The sequence below is a fragment of the Oncorhynchus mykiss genome, chromosome 25, assembly GCF_057628025.1.
Source record: "Oncorhynchus mykiss isolate SJ-2025 chromosome 25, ASM5762802v1, whole genome shotgun sequence".
In the NCBI taxonomy this organism is placed as follows: domain Eukaryota; kingdom Metazoa; phylum Chordata; class Actinopteri; order Salmoniformes; family Salmonidae; genus Oncorhynchus; species Oncorhynchus mykiss.
Window position 1 is genome coordinate 13,437,786 of NC_143046.1, and position 18,878 is coordinate 13,456,663.

The window sequence follows — 18,878 nt, forward strand, 5'->3', positions numbered from 1 at the left end:
GCATTAATTTGTGTGGTTTTCTTACCTTGTCTACGTAGTTAGCTGCCTCCAGCAGTTTCGTCTTCGTCCTATTTAAGTCCGCGCCGTGCTTCTGAAACTACACACACACACACACACACACACACACACACACACACACACACACACACACACACACACACACACACACACACACACACACACACACACACACACACACACACACACACACACACACACACACACACACACACACACACACACACACAGTTAGAGCCATGCTTGAAGAATTTCACCCAGAAGAGTAAGGACAGCAGGATGACCTCAACCAATCAGACATGTTAGATAGCAATAAAGGATATTAGAACAGACCCTGTTAGGTCTCATTAGAACAGACCCTGTTAGGTCTCATTAGAACAGACCCTGTTTGGTCTCAATAGAACAGACCCTGTTAGGTCTCATTAGGGGGAAGTGGGGAGGATGTGGATGAGATGTGACGATAGAGAGATGAAGGGATGGGGGGATGTAACAGAGAGATGGAGTGTCTCTAGTTCAGTCTTTCCTTGGAGTATGAGTCACAGGTCAGAAGAGGGGATGGAGTTCATGCATCCTTTCCACCCTCTCAACTGACTAACTGGAATAAATGGCCATGTAAAAATGACTAAGGTGCCTGGCCTCTTACCTCAGCATGGTCAGCTACCAGCAGCATCTCTACATACTTCATACTCTGGCCTCTTACCTCAGCATGGTCAGCTACCAGTAGCATCTCTACATACTTCATACTCTGGCCTCTTACCTCAGCATGGTCAGCTACCAGCAGCATCTCTACATACTTCATACTCTGGCCTCTTACCTCAGCATGGTCAGCTACCAGCAGCATCTCTACATACTTCATACTCTGGCCTCTTACCTCAGCATGGTCAGCTACCAGCAGCATCTCTACATACTTCATACTCTGGCCTCTTACCTCAGCATGGTCAGCTACCAGCAGCATCTCTACATACTTCATACTCTGGCCTCTTACCTCAGCATGGTCAGCTACCAGCAGCATCTCTACATACTTCATACTCTGGCCTCTTACCTCAGTATGGTCAGCTACCAGCAGCATCTCTACATACTTCATACTCTGGCCTCTTACCTCAGCATGGTCAGCTACCAGCAGCAGCTCTACATACTTCATACTCTGGCCCACGTCTCTCCGCTCCTGGAGAAAGGACATATTAGAGAACTTTACAGCCAACTATTACAGTGCATTATTACTTGCATTATTACTTGTATGAGCGTGTAACACACACATATACCCCCCCCCCCCCCCCTCCATAATGGTTTATTATCAACTCACAGTATGTTTTGCCTCTATTTTTCATCAGTCTTAAAATGCCTAACATTTCTTGGATATTTCATTGATACAAAGCAGCCCTCTATTCACTGGAGAATATAGTGGTTGTTCTCATATCAGATACCGGTCTAATTATCCCTCCTCCACTCACCCTTCCGCCCCGCGCCGTCATCATTCCCCGGATGAGGTCACCCAGACCCTCCCCCTGGCCCTGGTTGCTATGGTGATTCCCGCAAGTTCCGTTAGGCAGACGAAGGTTCTTGGCTCGGAACACAGCGTGAGGAGGCTGTGTATCCATGGTGACAGCGGGCAGGGGTTCTATCAGGTAGCTGACGCTGGTGTTGACCGTAATCAGTCCCCTAGGGAAACAGAGATCTGAATCACAACAGTTCCAGGCTAGAAAACAAACTAAAACTATTATAGCTGGGGAAAACGTATTGGTTTTTCAGTCTCTAGTTTAAGAGAGAATCCATCAAATAACTATTGAGAGAAGTTAGATATGGCAGAATCTAAAACTAGAAACAGCTGGGATTTACATGTCAGGTCTGAGACAACTAAATCCTGGCTGAACTGTATGTTGAACTGTGTATATAAATCCTGATACCAGATGGGTATTGGATCTGGGAGACACCCAGCACATATCACATTCTGACTAAGTGGGGATTGGATCAGGGAGACACCCAGCAAATAGCACCCTTCTCCAGATGCTCTCTACAGCCCTGTGTGTGTGTGTGTGTGTGTGTGTGTGTCTGTGTGTGTGTGTGTGTGTGTGTGTGTGCGCTCTGGGCTCTATACTGAGTTCTGTCTAGGGGACATAGCAGGGAGATGTATTCATTCATTCCTTTCCTGCAGATGTGGGGCTGTGTGTGTATTTGTGTGTGTGTGTGTGTGTGTGTGTGTGTGTGTATTTGTGTCTGTGTGTGTATGTGTGTGAATTTGTGTGTGTATTTGTGTGTGTGTGTATTTGTGTGTGTGTGTGTGTGTGTGTATTTCTGTGTGTGTGTATTTGTGTGTGTGTGTGTGTGTGTATTTGTGTGTGTGTATTTGTGTGTGTGTGTGTGTGTGTGTGTGTGTGTCTGTGTCTGTGTGTGTGTGTGTGTGTGTCTGTGTGTGTGTGTGTGTGTGTGTGTGTGTGTGTGTGTGTGAGAGCACTCCTCCTCCTGCAGATGTTCTGTCAATGTATGTGTCTGTTATTATCCTATAACAGCCTCCTCTGTGAACCCAGAAAGGAAACAACAGCACGGCTGGATCCCAACCTCTAAACTCCATCCCTGATGCTGCTGGAGCTTCAATAACTTAACATGGAACCCAAATGACCTAGAAACACACTGGCCTGCATATCTCAACAGTCAGTGCATGGCCAACAAATAAACCATCTTTTGACCGTCTCTCCTATTGTGTTGGTTTGAGAATGACCGTGTGACAAATATATGTCTGAATTATCATTCAAATAAAATGTATTAATATTTAGGAGGCATGTCTTATTCAATGCCGTTAGTGATCACCACTTTCACCAGAAATGTTACATGTAGTAACTCTTACCTGAGACCTGAGCAGGTGCTGAGTGCTGCACTTGACCCCTCCACACCACGGACGTCACCATGGTAGAAACAGTGGCCCTGCAACACGAGAGGAGAGTTAAACTCACATCATGCAATTTTCTTTTTCCGATGATGTCACCTAAGATTTAAGAGCTTGGTTAGTCTGTCTCTGATTCAGCCAACTCTTATGCCATTTGACATCCACAAATCAGAAATAGGCTGGTTACATGGTTACCCCCCTATTGTGAGATGCTTTAGAACTCACAGTGCTGGGTGGATTGGAGGTCTGGCGGGAACCACTGGGACTGTACCATATCTCCTGATATCCTGGGGCCAATAACTGCCTGGAACATATGGAAATGGGAGAGAGAGAGAACATTACCCCACTGAAAACAGTGCTGGTGAATAGAATACACTGTCACCATAAAACAAAGGGAGAAAAGAGAGAACAGAGAAACGGAAAGGGAATGAGAACATGACAGGAGTGTGATAGAGTGAGTGAGCGAGGAAGAGAGAGAATGCGAGTGAGCGATGAAAAGTGAGAAAAGAAGAGAGAGAGAGAGAGAGAAGTACTGTGTTCCTCTCCAGGGGCACACAGCTCATGAAACATTAATTGTGACATTCTGAGTTACAAAGGGAAAGAGAGTGCCTCAAAGCATTACAGAGAAATACACAGAGAGATACAGATACAGAGAGATACAGATACAGAGAGATACAGATACAAAGAGATACACAGAGAGATACACAGAGATATACAGACACAGAGAGATACAGATACAGAGAGATACACAGAGAGATACAGATACAGAGAGATTCACAGAGAGATACAGATACAAAGAGATACACAGAGAGATACACAGAGAGATACAGATACAGAGAGATATACAGAGAGATACAGATACAGAGAGATACACAGAGAGATACAGATACAGAGAGATTCACAGAGAGATACAGATACAAAGAGATACACAGAGAGATACACAGAGAGATACACAGAGATATACAGACACAGAGAGATACAGATACAGAGAGATACACAGAGAGATACAGATACAGAGAGATACACAGAGATATACAGATACAGAGAGATACACAAAGAGATACAGATATAGAGAGATACACAAAGAGATACAGAGAGATACAGATACAGAGTGATACAGACACAGAGAGATACACAAAGAGATACAGATACAGAGAGATACAGATACAGAGAGATTCACAGAGAGATACAGAGAGATACAGATACAGAGAGATTCACAGAGAGATACAGAGAGATGCACAGAGAGATACAGATACAGAGAGATACACAGAGAGATACAGATACAAAGAGATACAGATACAGAGAGATACACAGAGAGATACAGATACACAGAGATACAGATACAAAGAGATACAGATACACAGAGATACAGAGAGATATAGAGAGAGATACAGATAGAAAGAGATACAAAATATAATGTAAATATAACCCATATGCTCCATATTTATGCTTATTTATTTTCCCTTTTGTACTTTAACCATTTGTACATCATTACAACACTGTATATATACATAATATAACATTTGTAATTTCTTAATTATTTTGGAACTTCACTACCTCACTTGCTTTAGCAATGTTAACATATGTTTCCCATGCCAATAAAGCCCCTTGAATTGAATTGATACACAGAGAGATACATAGAGAGATAGAGATACAGAGAGATACAGACACAGAGAGATATAGAAATACAGAGAGATACACAGATAGAGAGAGATACAGAGCGATACAGAGAGAGACAGATATAAAGAGAGATACACAGAGAGAAAGAGATAAAGCCCTTTGAATTGAATTAATTGATATAGACACAGAGAGACAGAGATAGATATACACAGAGAGAGACAGAGATAGATATACACAGAGAGAGACAGAGATAGATATACACAGAGAGAGACAGAGATAGATATACACAGAGAGAGACAGAGATAGATATACACAGAGAGAGACAGAGATAGATATACACAGAGAGAGACAGAGATAGATATACACAGAGAGAGACAGATATAGGGAGAGATACACAGAGAGAGACAGAGATATATATACACAGAGAGACAGATATATAGAGAGATACACAGAGAGAGACAGAGATAGATATACACAGAGAGACAGAAATAAAGAGCAACCCAGACTCAACCCTATTAAAGAAACAATCCTATCTACAACATATACAATCCCAAACCTTTCTGTCCGGTCAGAAAAGCTATTTTTCCCTCCCAGACATTTGGATTATAACTATGTCTACATATATAGAGTGACTGTTTGTTTGTCCAACGACACTATGACAGGGCTTTCAGTCAACTCTTCTGGACTTTTCTAACATCCTTACTGAATGGGTACATGCTTAATTTGGAGTGTCACACCTGGGTGAACTCATAGTTAGGAGTATGTGATAGACTGGTCAAACACACACAGATGCTCTATAGACAGACCAACAAACATTCAGGGTCTTGTGCAGATGTTTATTTTTTTGCTCTGATTGGTTCCAAGTCTGTCTCAATCCACTCTTCCTGTTTTCATTCAAATACTAAACCACACTACCAGCTGTTATAGGTCTCTCTCTTTCTCTACCCCTCACTCTCTCTCTCCCTCTCTCTCTCTCCCTCCCTCTCTCTCTCAGATCCATCAAACTAAGGAATGCAGTTGGACCATGCCGAACACACACACACACACACACACACACTTGGGAGACATATTTCTTCATCACTGGGTTTGGCTGAGGGCTCACACGAATAGCTAGAACAAACTCAAGATTATCTATACCTCCACCCATCTCTCTATCCATCCATCTCTCTATCCATCCATCTCTCTATCCATCCATATCTTCTATTCCTCCGCCCAGCTCTCCATCCATATCTTCTATACCTCCATCCATATCTCTATCCATCCATCCATCCATATCTTCTATACCTCCATCCATATCTCTATCCATCCATCCATCCATATCTTCTATACCTCCATCCATATCTCTATCCATCCATCCATCCATATCTTCTATACCTCCATCCATATCTCTAGCCATCCATCCATCCATCCATATCTTCTATACCTCCATCCATATCTCTAGCCATCCATCCATCCATATCTTCTATACCTCCATCCATATTTTCTATACCTCTACCCATCTCTCTGTCCATCCATATTTTCTATACCTCTACCCATCTCTCTGTCCATCCATATTTTCTATACCTCTACCCATCTCTCTGTCCATCCATATTTTCTATACCTCTACCCATCTCTCTGTCCATTCATCTGTTCTATACCTCTACCCATCTCTCTGTCCATCCATATTTTCTATACCTCCACCCATCTCTCTGTCCATCCATATTTTCTATACCTCCACCCATCTCTCTGTCCATCCATATTTTCTATACCTCTACCCATCTCTCTGTCCATCCATATTTTCTATACCTCTACCCATCTCTCTGTCCATTCATCTGTTCTATACCTCCACCCATCTCTCTGTCCATCCATATTTTCTATACCTCTACCCATCCATATTTTCTATACCTCTACCCATCCATATACCTCTGTCCATCCATATTTTCTATACCTCCACCCATCTCTCTGTCCATCCATATTTTCTATACCTCTACCCATCTCTCTATCCATCCATCTTTTCTATACCTCCACCCATCTCTTCTATACCTCCACCCATCTCTTCTATACCTCCACCCATCTCTCTATCCATCTCTTCTATACCTCCACCTATTTCTCTATCCATCCATCCATACATATCTTCTATACCTCCATCCATATCTCTATCCATCCATCCATCCATATCTTCTATACCTCCATCCATATCTCTATCCATCCATCCATCCATATCTTCTATACCTCAGTCCATATCTCTATCCATCCATCCATCCATCTCTTCTATACCTCCATCCATATCTCTATCCATCCATCCATCCATATCTCTATCCATCCATCCATCCATATCTTCTATACCCCCATCCATATTTTCTATACCTCTACCCATCTCTCAGTCCATTCATCTGTTCTATACCTCTACCCATCTCTCTGTCCATCCATATTTTCTATACCTCTACCCATCTCTCTGTCCATCCATATTTTCTATACCTCCACCCATCTCTCTGTCCATCCATATTTTCTATACCTCTACCCATCTCTCTGTCCATCCATATTTTCTATACCTCTACCCATCTCTCTGTTCTATACCTCTACCCATCTTGGTCAGATGGTAGTTTCTCCTGAGGGCTAGTTTCAAACACAGAGCCATCAGCAACGATCAACTGCAACAAGCAACAATATTTTATATTTTTATTTAACTAGGCAAGTCAGTTAAGAACAAATTCTTATTTTCAATGACGGCCTAGTGGGTTAATTGCCTGTTCTGGGGCAGAATGACAGATTTGAACCTTGTCAGCTTGGGGATTTGAACTTGCAACCTTTCGGTTACTAGTCCAACGCTCTAACCACTAGGCTACCGCCCCCCCGCCTCAAATCTATATAATCAAATCTATATCATCAAATCTATATCATCTTTAAACCAAAACTATTTAGGGCAAAAGAGTTCATCTTAAAAAAGGAAATAGAGGAACTAACAGTACAGATAGATAGCAATAAAAACTAACATTGAGGCACAGAATAAGTTAGAGGAAAGCTGAAAGAAATGGAGGGACTAATTTTAAGAGTGTAAGTGTAATATATTGTAAAGAATAAAGCAAACTGGATGGAATATGGGTATAAATGCACCAAATTATTGTTTTATCTTCAACATAGAAATTCTAACAAAAATAATGTATAGAAATGTGTTATCCATGATTTACAAAACTATATTTTGAAAGAGGAAGCAAAGTACTTTCATTTCAGTCTCCTCCATTTCCTCTAACTGAAATTACTTCTAGATTCAATTAAAGCCTTCAAGTCCGGGGAAACTCCAGGGCTGGATGTCATACCAGTTGAGGTGTATCAAATATTTTTCTATGTACTCAAAGGTACGTTATTAACATGTTTTAACCACTCTTAAAAATGGTAGACTTGTAAACGGCTGTCGTCGGATGAAGAAGGAGACCAAGGTGCAGCGTGGGAGGCGTTCATGATTTTTATTAAACCTGAACACCGCAACAAAATAACAAAGTTGACCCAAACGAAAGAGTTCTGTCAGGTGCAGACACTACACAGAAAACAACTACCCACAAAACACAAACGAAAGAGTTCTGTCAGGTGCAGACACTACACAGAAAACAACTACCCACAAAACCCAAACGAAAGAGTTCTGTCAGGTGCAGACACTACACAGAAAACAACTACCCACAAAACACAAACGAAAGAGTTCTGTTAGGTGCAGACACTACACAGAAAACAACTACCCACAAAACACAAACGAAAAAGGACAACTTATACCTGTATATGATCCCCAATCAGAGACAACAATAGACAGCTGCCTCTGATTGGGAACCACACCAACATATAAATAAAGAAACTAGAATGCCCACCCTAGAAACACCCTGGCCTAACCAAGATAGAGAATAAAAGCCTGTCTATGACCAGGGCGTGACAGACTATCAAATACTCAGCAAGAAGTTCTGATTTCACTATTACTGAAACAGGACCCAGGTGGTAAATATTAAGTTCCAGTCCATCTAAATCCTAGAAAAATGCATAGCGCATAGAATAAAACATGTATTATCTGTCACACCCTGACCATAGTTTGCCTTGTATGTTTCTATGTTTTGTTTGATCAGGGTGTGATCTGAGTGGGCATTCTATGTTGGATGTCTAGTTTGTCTGTTTCTGTGTTTGGGCCTGATATGGTTCTCAATCAGAGGCAGGTGTTAGTCATTGTCTCTGATTGGGAGCCATATTTAGGTAGCCTGTTTTGTGTTAGTTCTTGTGGGTGGTTGTCTCCTGTGTCAGTGTTTGTTCCACACGGGACTGTTTCGGGTTTTCACGGTTCTTGTTTTGTAGTTTATTCATATATAGTTTCATTATTAAAGAACCATGAATTATAACCACGCTGCATTTTGGTCCGCCTCTCCTTCCCAGGAAGAATCCCGTTACATTATCGGATATTATTCATTCAAATCAGACAGGTTTCTTACATGGACGATAGACTGGAGATAATATAAGACAAGTACTGGAAACAATAGAACACTATGACATATCTGGGAAACTAGGTCTGGTATTCATAGCTGACTTTGAAAAGGCCTTTGATAAAGTAGGACTGGAAAAGAGAAACTCTTATACAATGGGTTTAAGCTATGTATAGTAACCCCAGGTGTAAAATAGTCAATAATGGCTACTTCTCGGAAAGTATTCAATTGTCAATAGGAGAAAAACAAGGCTGTCCACTATCGCCATATCTATTTTATTATGGCCATTGAAATGTCAACTATTAAAATTGGATCCAAAAATAACATCAAGAGGCTACACAATTCAGGTCTTAAAAACAAAGGTGTTATTGTACACTGACGATTTATGTTTTCTTTTAAATAATTTTTGGTTCCCTGCACAGCCTCAGAGGATCTATATACTTTTTCTAACCTCTCTAGATTAAAACGGAATTATGATGTGTGCCCCCTATATTACGCATTGGATCACTGAAAAATGCTACTTTTACATTACCGTGTAGTTTACCAATAAAATGGTCTGCCGGTGAAGTGGACAAACTCAGTATTCATATCACAAAAGATACAATGAATTTTAATAGAAAGTTAGCCAAATTAGATAAGATTTTGAAACCATGGAAAGGACAACACTTGTCTATTTGTGGAAATATCACCCTGATTAATTCTTTAGTCAATTCCCAGTTTACTTATCTATGGGATCGGTGTCCCTAAACCGGAATGGATGTTGCTAACTTGCGCTAATGTGACTAGAATGACGCTGTAAACAACGGCGAACTGTCCGGGACATAGACATGTCGTATATAGGCAGAACGCTTACATGCTTGCTAATCTAAAAGCAGTGTCCAGTTTACAGTGAAAAATACCATGCTGTTGTTTGAGGAGAGTGCACAACAACAAAACACTTTTATCACGGCAACTGGTTTGATACATTCACCTCTAAAGGTAAATAATGTACTTACATTAAGTAATCCTGCTCTGATTTGTCATCCTGAGGGTCCCAGAGACAAAATGTAGCATAGTTTTGTTTGATAAAATACATTTTATATTCAAATGTAGGAACTGGGTTCTACAGTTGGAACTGCTGTCTCTGTATATTCCACTTTATTTAGAACGGCAAGCCAGACAAAATTAAACGGGCCTATTTATATAATGAATATGAATTTGAATTATTATTGAACACGGGGTGAGCCATTCATACTAATGGCTCACCCCGTGTTCAGAAATGGCAATTTCCCTTAATTCACAAACTCTCACTTTCGGTTATTTGAATTTGAAACAATCTCCAAAATAACACCATTTTTAAAACAAGCAGAGAAATCTGGTTGAAATTTCAGTTTAATCCAACAAAAAAGACAGAACTAATATAACAAATATTATGGTTAAACTCAAATATAATAATTGATAAAAAAAAGAATTACTTTTTTTAAAATATATGTAATCTTTGTCAATTATATTATAAATCTGACTAGGGGAGTTATGTTGCACATTCAGTCAACAAAAATCTATGGAAATGTTTTCTCTATCCAAAATTACAACTAACTGACTGCAGCATTACTGAAAAAATGGAGGAGGCAAGTGGAAAGCGGAAGAAGGTAAGGAAGTTGTCTGTCGGCCCTGCATTAAAGACCAAAATTGGCTAAAGTGATAAATTAAAAAGTATGGCAGTTTAATTTAAGGACGAAAATTGTACAGCTGCACCATACAGGTTGCAAAAATAGTTGGGAAGAGAGTTTAAATGTACCGATTCCATGGCACATGGTTTATGAACTGATACACAAAACAACACCGGATTCAAAACAGAGTTTTTCCAATTTAAATGATTATACAAAATTCTTGCAAGCAATAGAATGATGGCAGTTTTTGGTCGCAGGTTCAGGAATGGCTGAAAAAAATTCAACATTTCTTGGAGCTAACTCTGCAAATAGCACTGCTGGGTGATTTGATAAGTCATAGTCAATAGATCAATAATATAATAATACTCTTAGCAAAGGTGTTAATCTTTCATTTACAATCTGTAGAAACTGTGAGAATAGGAAGGTTCGGAACTTTTGTGAAAAATCACAGCACAGTTGAAAAATATATGGCAAATAGAAAACTGTATGGTCTTCAGAGATAGATGGGAGGGTTTGAGGGGAGCTGAAGGCGGGGACTGGATGGTCTTCAGAGATAGATGGGAGGGGTTGAGGGGAGCTGGGACTGGATGGTCTTCAGAGATAGATGGGAGGGGTTGAGGGGAGCTGAAGACTGGGACTGGATGGTCTTCAGAGATAGATGGGAGGGGTTGAGGGGAGCTGGGACTGGATGGTCTTCAGAGATAGATGGGAGGGGTTGAGGGGAGCTGAAGACTGGGACTGGATGGTCTTCAGAGATAGATGGGAGGGGTTGAGGGGAGCTGAAGGCTGGGACTGGATGGTGTTCAGAGATAAATGGGAGGGGTTGAAGGTAGCTGAAGACTGGGACTGGATGGTCTTCAGAGATAGATGGGAGGGGTTGAAGGTAGCTGAAGACTGGGACTGGATGGTCTTCAGAGATAGATGGGAGGGGTTGAAGGTAGCTGAAGATTGGGACTGGATGGTCTTCAGAGATAAATGGAAGGGGTTGAAGGTAGCTGAAGACTGGGACTGGATGGTGTTCAGAGATAAATGGGAGGGGTTGAAGGTAGCTGAAGACTGGGACTGGATGGTGTTCAGAGATAAATGGAAGGGGTTGAAGGTAGCTGAAGGGTGGGACTGGATGGTCTTCAGAGATAGATGGGAGGGGTTGAAGGTAGCTGAAGACTGGAACTGGATGGTCTTCAGAGATAGATGGGAGGGGTTGAAGGTAGCTGAAGATTGGGACTGGATGGTCTTCAGAGATAAATGGGAGGGGTTGAAGGGACCTGAAGACTGGGACTGGATGGTCTTCAGAGATAGATGGGAGGGGTTGAAGGTAGCTGAAGATTGGGACTGGATGGTCTTCAGAGATAAATGGGAGGGGTTGAAGGGACCTGAAGGCTGGGACTGGATGGTCTTCAGAGATAGATGGGAGGGGTTGAAGGGACCTGAAGGCTGGGACTGGATGGTCTTCAGAGATAGATGGGAGGGGTTGAAGGTAGCTGAAGATTGGGACTGGATGGTCTTCAGAGATAAATGGGAGGGGTTGAAGGGACCTGAAGGCTGGGACTGGATGGTCTTCAGAGATAGATGGGAGGGGTTGAAGGGACCTGAAGGCTGGGACTGGATGGTCTTCAGAGATAGATGGGAGGGGTTGAAGGGACCTGAAGGCTGGGACTGGATGGTCTTCAGAGATAAATGGGAGGGGTTGAGGGGAGCTGAAGACTGGGACTGGATGGTCTTCAGAGATAGATGGGAGGGGATGAAGGTAGCTGAAGATTGGGACTAAAAAAAACAAAAGATAACTAATGTAAAATATACTGTCTGTGAAATGTATGTAGTATGTATGAACTGGAAGATGAAGTAGAGGCCTACATATTGTTGTCCATTAGTTTACTCCAATTAGGGGAGGGGTGGAAGGGTTAGGGGAAAATAATAAAATATATTTCAATAAATATACAGAACCAGTCAACAGTTTGGACACACCTACTCATTCTAGGGTTTTTCCTTATATTTACTATTTTCTACATTGGAGAATAATAGTGAAGACATGAAAACTATGAAATAACATATATGGAATCATGTAAATTAAAATGTAAATGATATCCCATTCACCATTCAATTTCTTAGAGGGGGAGTGTACTAAAAGAGAAAACAGGAGGAGTGGGGAAGAGGGGGGAGGAGGATGAGTGAGCATTTTTTGTCTCTCTCCTTTGGAATTCTGGGGCAGAGTAGAGAGAAGGGGGAGACAAGACCTGTTCCATCCCCAACAAACAACCACTCTGATGGTTATCAAGATACAACCTCCCTCCCTCCCTCCAGCACAGGCCACACACAGCCCCCAGCAGCACAGGTAACCCCCAGGTAACACATTAATACTCATTAGGGTTCACTGTATCTGGATGACATCCCCCTGCACTGGGCAAAGGTAGACTGTGCTGCTATGACATTTATGTAGAGTCTGCAACCTTTCTCGCTCTCTCCCCCGTATCTCTCATGTAATCTTTTCCCTCCTCCTCCTCCTCCTTCTCTTCCTCCTCCTCCTCCTCCTCTCACCTCTGCTTTGAGAGCTGTCTCTCTCTCCTCTCTCTCTTTTTCTCTCATTCTCTCTTTCTCGTTTGCCTCTCTCCATCTTTCTCCCTCTTTTTATTATTTCTCTCTAACTTCTCCCTCTCTCTCCTCTCTCTCTTCTCTCCCTCTCTCTTTATCTGTGTGATACTAATACCAGTTAGCTATCATCGTGCTGAGCAGTACTGAGTTGGCAGTCCTTATTGGAGGTTAAAGCATGACACAGTGATGGAGTGATGGTACTAGGGGAGGTTACAGCCTGACACAGTGATGGTCCTAGGGGAGGTTACAGCCTGACACAGTGATGGTCCTAGGGGAGGTTACAGCCTGTCACAGTGATGGTCCTAGGGGAGGTTACAGCCTGACACAGTGATGGTCCTAGGGGAGGTTACAGCTGACACAGTGATGGTCCTAGGGGAGGTTACAGCCTGTCACAGTGATGGTCCTAGGGGAGGTTACAGCCTGACACAGTGATGGTACTAGGGGAGGTTACAGCCTGACACAGTGATGGTACTAGAGGAGTTTACAGCCTGACACAGTGATGGTCCTAGGGGAGGTTACAGCCTGACACAGTGATGGTACTAGGGGAGGTTACAGCCTGACACAGTGATGGTCCCAGGGGAGGTTACAGCCTGACACAGTGATGGTACTAGGGGAGGTTACAGCCTGACACAGTGATGGTACTAGGGGAGTTTACAGCCTGACACAGTGATGGTCCTAGGGGAGGTTACAGCCTGACACAGTGATGGTCCTAGGGGAGTTTACAGCCTGACACAGTGATGGAGTGATGGTCCCAGGGGAGGTTACAGCCTGACACAGTGATGGTCCTAGGGGAGTTTACAGCCTGACACAGTGATGGTACTAGGGGAGGGTTACAGCCTGACACAGTGATGGTACTAGGGGAGGTTACAGCCTGACACAGTGATGGTACTAGGGGAGGTTAAAGCATGACACAGTGATGGAGTGATGGTACTAGGGGAGTTTACAGCCTGACACAGTGATGGTACTAGGGGAGGTTACAGCCTGACACAGTGATGGTCCCAGGGGAGGTTACAGCCTGACACAGTGATGGTACTAGGGGAGGTTACAGCCTGACACAGTGATGGTACTAGGGGAGTTTACAGCCTGACACAGTGATGGTCCTAGGGGAGGTTACAGCCTGACACAGTGATGGTCCTAGGGGAGTTTACAGCCTGACACAGTGATGGAGTGATGGTCCCAGGGGAGGTTACAGCCTGACACAGTGATGGTCCTAGGGGAGTTTACAGCCTGACACAGTGATGGAGTGATGGTCCCAGGGGAGGTTACAGCCTGACACAGTGATGGTACTAGGGGAGGTTACAGCCTGACACAGTGATGGATCTAGGGGAGTTTACAGCCTGACACAGTGATGGTCCTAGGGGAGGTTACAGCCTGACACAGTGATGGTCCTAGGGGAGGTTACAGCCTGACACAGTGATGGAGTGATGGTCCTAGGTGAGGTTACAGCCTGACACAGTGATGGATCTGACTCCTGACACTACAGTTACACACACACACAGACACAACATGTAATTAAGATGGAACAGGAAACAGTTCTCTCTCTGTCTCTCTTTTGCAGAAAATTTACAAGGTTTAAAACGTATTTCAGACAAGTTATAAATAGCTCTCTAATGTATGCAATGACTGATATGATAAGAGGAACTGACGATGCAATACCCAATTTCGAAATTGCAGCTTGTGCATTTTACTATTGCAACTTTCAAGAGTAGGTTGAAAGCCAGACTGAGTTCCTTTATTTTGTTGTTGAGTGTATGCACAATGGGTTTTGGGTTCTGTGTTATGGAGTCCAGGCTCCAGACAGATGCTGTGATTGAGAACCAGCTAGTCTGAGAGCAGGGCTAAAACAAAAGACTTGGTTCAGTCACGAACGAAAGACAGAGAGAGATAGAGAGAGGAGGGGGAGAGAAAGAGAGGGAGGAAGAGGGAGAGAGGAGGGGCAAAAAAGAGAGAGAGGCTGAGATAGAGAAAGAGGGAGGATTAGGAAAGATGGATAGATGTGGATAGAGAGAGAGGGGGATTAGGAAAGATGGATAGATGTGGATAGAGAGAGAGGGGGATTAGGAAAAATGGATAGATGTGGATAGAAAGAGAGAGGGGGATTAGAAAAGATGGATAGATGTGGATAGAAAGAGAGAGGGGGATTAGAAAAGATGGATAGATGTGGATAGAGAGAGAGGGGGATTAGGAAAGATGGATAGATGTGGATAAAGAGAGAGGGGGATTAGGAAAGATGGATAGATGTGGATAGAGAGAGAGGGGGATTAGGAAAGATGGATAGATGTGGATAGAGAGAGAGGGGGATTAGGAAAGATGGATAGATGTGGATAGAGAGAGAGAGGGGGATTAGGAAAAATGGATAGATGTGGATAGAGAGAGAGGGTGATTAGGAAAGATGGATGATGTGGATAGAGAGAGGGGGATTAGGAAAGATGGATAGATGTGGATAGAGAGAGAGGGGGATTAGGAAAGATGGATAGATGTGGATCGAGAGAGAGGGGGATTAGGAAAGATGGATAGATGTGGATAGAGAGAGAGGGGGATTAGGAAAGATGGATAGATGTGGATAGAAAGAGAGAGGGGGATTAGAAAAGATGGATAGATGTGGATAGAAAGAGAGAGGGGGATTAGGAAAGATGGATAGATGTGGATAGAAAGAGAGAGGGGGATTAGGAAAGATGGATAGATGTGGATAGAGAGAGAGGGGGATTAGGAAAGATGGATAGATGTGGATAGAGAGAGAGAGGGGGATTAGGAAAGATGGATAGATGTGGATAGAGAGAGAGGGGGATTAGGAAAAATGGATAGATGTGGATAGAGAGAGAGGGGGATTAGGAAAGATGGATAGATGTGGATAGAGAGCGAGGGGGATTAGGATAGATGTGGATAGAGAGAGAGGGGGATTAGGAAAAATGGATAGATGTGGATAGAGAGAGAGGGGGATTAGGAAAAATGGATAGATGTGGAGAGAGAGAGAGAGGGGGATTAGGAAAGATGGATAGATGTGGATAGAAAGAGAGAGGGGGATTAGGAAAGATGGATAGATGTGGATAGAAAGAGAGAGGGGGATTAGAAAAGATGGATAGATGTGGATAGAGAGAGAGGGTGGATTAGGAAAAATGGATAGATGTGGATAGAGAGAGAGAGGGGGATTAGGAAAGATGGATAGATGTGGATAGAAAGAGAGAGGGGGATTAGGAAAGATGGATAGATGTGGATAGAAAGAGAGAGGGGGATTAGAAAAGATGGATAGATGTGGATAGAGAGAGAGGGTGGATTAGGAAAAATGGATAGATGTGGATAGAGAGAGAGAGGGGGATTAGGAAAGATGGATAGATGTGGATAGAAAGAGAGAGGGGGATTAGGAAAGATGGATAGATGTGGATAGAAAGAGAGAGGGGGATTAGAAAAGATGGATAGATGTGGATAGAGAGAGAGGGGGATTAGGAAAGATGGATAGATGTGGATAGAGAGAGAGAGGGGGATTAGGAAAGATGGATAGATGTGGATAGAGAGAGAGGGGGATTAGGAAAGATGGATAGATGTGGATAGAGAGAGAGGGGGATTAGGAAAGATGGATAGATGTGGATAGAGAGAGGGGGGATTAGGAAAGATGGATAGATGTGGATAGAGAGAGGGGGGATTAGGATAGATGGATAGATGTGGATAGAGAGAGAGGGGGATTAGGAAAGATGGATAGATGTGGATAGAAAGAGAGAGGGGGATTAGGAAAGATGGATAGATGTGGATAGAGAGTGAGGGGGATTAGGATAGATGGATAGATGTGGATAGAGAGAGAGGGGGATTAGGAAAGATGGATAGATGTGGATAGAGAGAGGGGGGATTAGGAAAGATGGATAGATGTGGATAGAGAGAGAGGGGGATTAGGAAAGATGGATAGATGTGGATAGAGAGAGGGGGGATTAGGAAAGATGGATAGATGTGGATAGAGAGAGAGAGGGGGATTAGGAAAGATGGATAGATGTGGATAGAGAGAGAGGGGGATTAGGAAAGATGGATAGATGTGGATAGAGAGAGAGAGGGGGATTAGGAAAGATGGATAGATGTGGATAGAGAGAGAGGGGGATTAGGAAAGATGGATAGATGTGGATAGAGAGAGAGGGGGATTAGGAAAGATGGATAGATGTGGATAGAGAGAGAGAGGGGGATTAGGAAAAATGGATAGATGTGGATAGAGAGAGAGGGTGATTAGGAAAGATGGATGATGTGGATAGAGAGAGGGGGATTAGGAAAGATGGATAGATGTGGATAGAGAGAGAGGGGGATTAGGAAAGATGGATAGATGTGGATCGAGAGAGAGGGGGATTAGGAAAGATGGATAGATGTGGATAGAGAGAGAGGGGGATTAGGAAAGATGGATAGATGTGGATAGAAAGAGAGAGGGGGATTAGAAAAGATGGATAGATGTGGATAGAAAGAGAGAGGGGGATTAGGAAAGATGGATAGATGTGGATAGAAAGAGAGAGGGGGATTAGGAAAGATGGATAGATGTGGATAGAGAGAGAGGGGGATTAGGAAAGATGGATAGATGTGGATAGAGAGAGAGAGGGGGATTAGGAAAGATGGATAGATGTGGATAGAGAGAGAGGGGGATTAGGAAAAATGGATAGATGTGGATAGAGAGAGAGGGGGATTAGGAAAAATGGATAGATGTGGATAGAGAGAGAGGGGGATTAGGAAAGATGGATAGATGTGGATAGAGAGCGAGGGGGATTAGGAAAGATGGATAGATGTGGATAGAGAGAGAGGGGGATTAGGAAAGATGGATAGATGTGGATAGAGAGCGAGGGGGATTAGGATAGATGTGGATAGAGAGAGAGGGGGATTAGGAAAAATGGATAGATGTGGATAGAGAGAGAGGGGGATTAGGAAAAATGGATAGATGTGGAGAGAGAGAGAGAGGGGGATTAGGAAAGATGGATAGATGTGGATAGAAAGAGAGAGGGGGATTAGGAAAGATGGATAGATGTGGATAGAAAGAGAGAGGGGGATTAGAAAAGATGGATAGATGTGGATAGAGAGAGAGGGTGGATTAGGAAAAATGGATAGATGTGGATAGAGAGAGAGAGGGGGATTAGGAAAGATGGATAGATGTGGATAGAAAGAGAGAGGGGGATTAGGAAAGATGGATAGATGTGGATAGAAAGAGAGAGGGGGATTAGAAAAGATGGATAGATGTGGATAGAGAGAGAGGGTGGATTAGGAAAAATGGATAGATGTGGATAGAGAGAGAGAGGGGGATTAGGAAAGATGGATAGATGTGGATAGAAAGAGAGAGGGGGATTAGGAAAGATGGATAGATGTGGATAGAAAGAGAGAGGGGGATTAGAAAAGATGGATAGATGTGGATAGAGAGAGAGGGGGATTAGGAAAGATGGATAGATGTGGATAGAGAGAGAGAGGGGGATTAGGAAAGATGGATAGATGTGGATAGAGAGAGAGGGGGATTAGGAAAGATGGATAGATGTGGATAGAGAGAGAGGGGGATTAGGAAAGATGGATAGATGTGGATAGAGAGAGGGGGGATTAGGAAAGATGGATAGATGTGGATAGAGAGAGGGGGGATTAGGATAGATGGATAGATGTGGATAGAGAGAGAGGGGGATTAGGAAAGATGGATAGATGTGGATAGAAAGAGAGAGGGGGATTAGGAAAGATGGATAGATGTGG

The 18,878-nt window shown here is 43.0% G+C and overlaps 1 protein-coding gene across 3 annotated transcripts in view; it reads right to left on the bottom strand.

Moving 5' to 3' along the window:
- The window catches only part of adam19b (ADAM metallopeptidase domain 19b), a 49,714-nt gene that overhangs the window by 13,551 nt on the left and 17,285 nt on the right, over positions 1–18,878 (bottom strand). For 2 of the 3 annotated variants that reach the window (XM_036970142.2, XM_036970141.2), the window contains exons 4-8: positions 3,125–3,203; positions 2,861–2,937; positions 1,470–1,677; positions 1,118–1,183; positions 26–97 (exon numbers count right to left, since the gene is read on the bottom strand). In XM_036970142.2, coding sequence (XP_036826037.2) covers positions 26–97; positions 1,118–1,183; positions 1,470–1,677; positions 2,861–2,937; positions 3,125–3,203 — 502 coding nt within the window. Of the gene's footprint in view, positions 1–25; positions 98–661; positions 985–1,117; positions 1,184–1,469; positions 1,678–2,860; positions 2,938–3,124; positions 3,204–18,878 lie in introns of those variants that run through there. The other variant, XM_036970144.2, reaches the window with a different exon arrangement.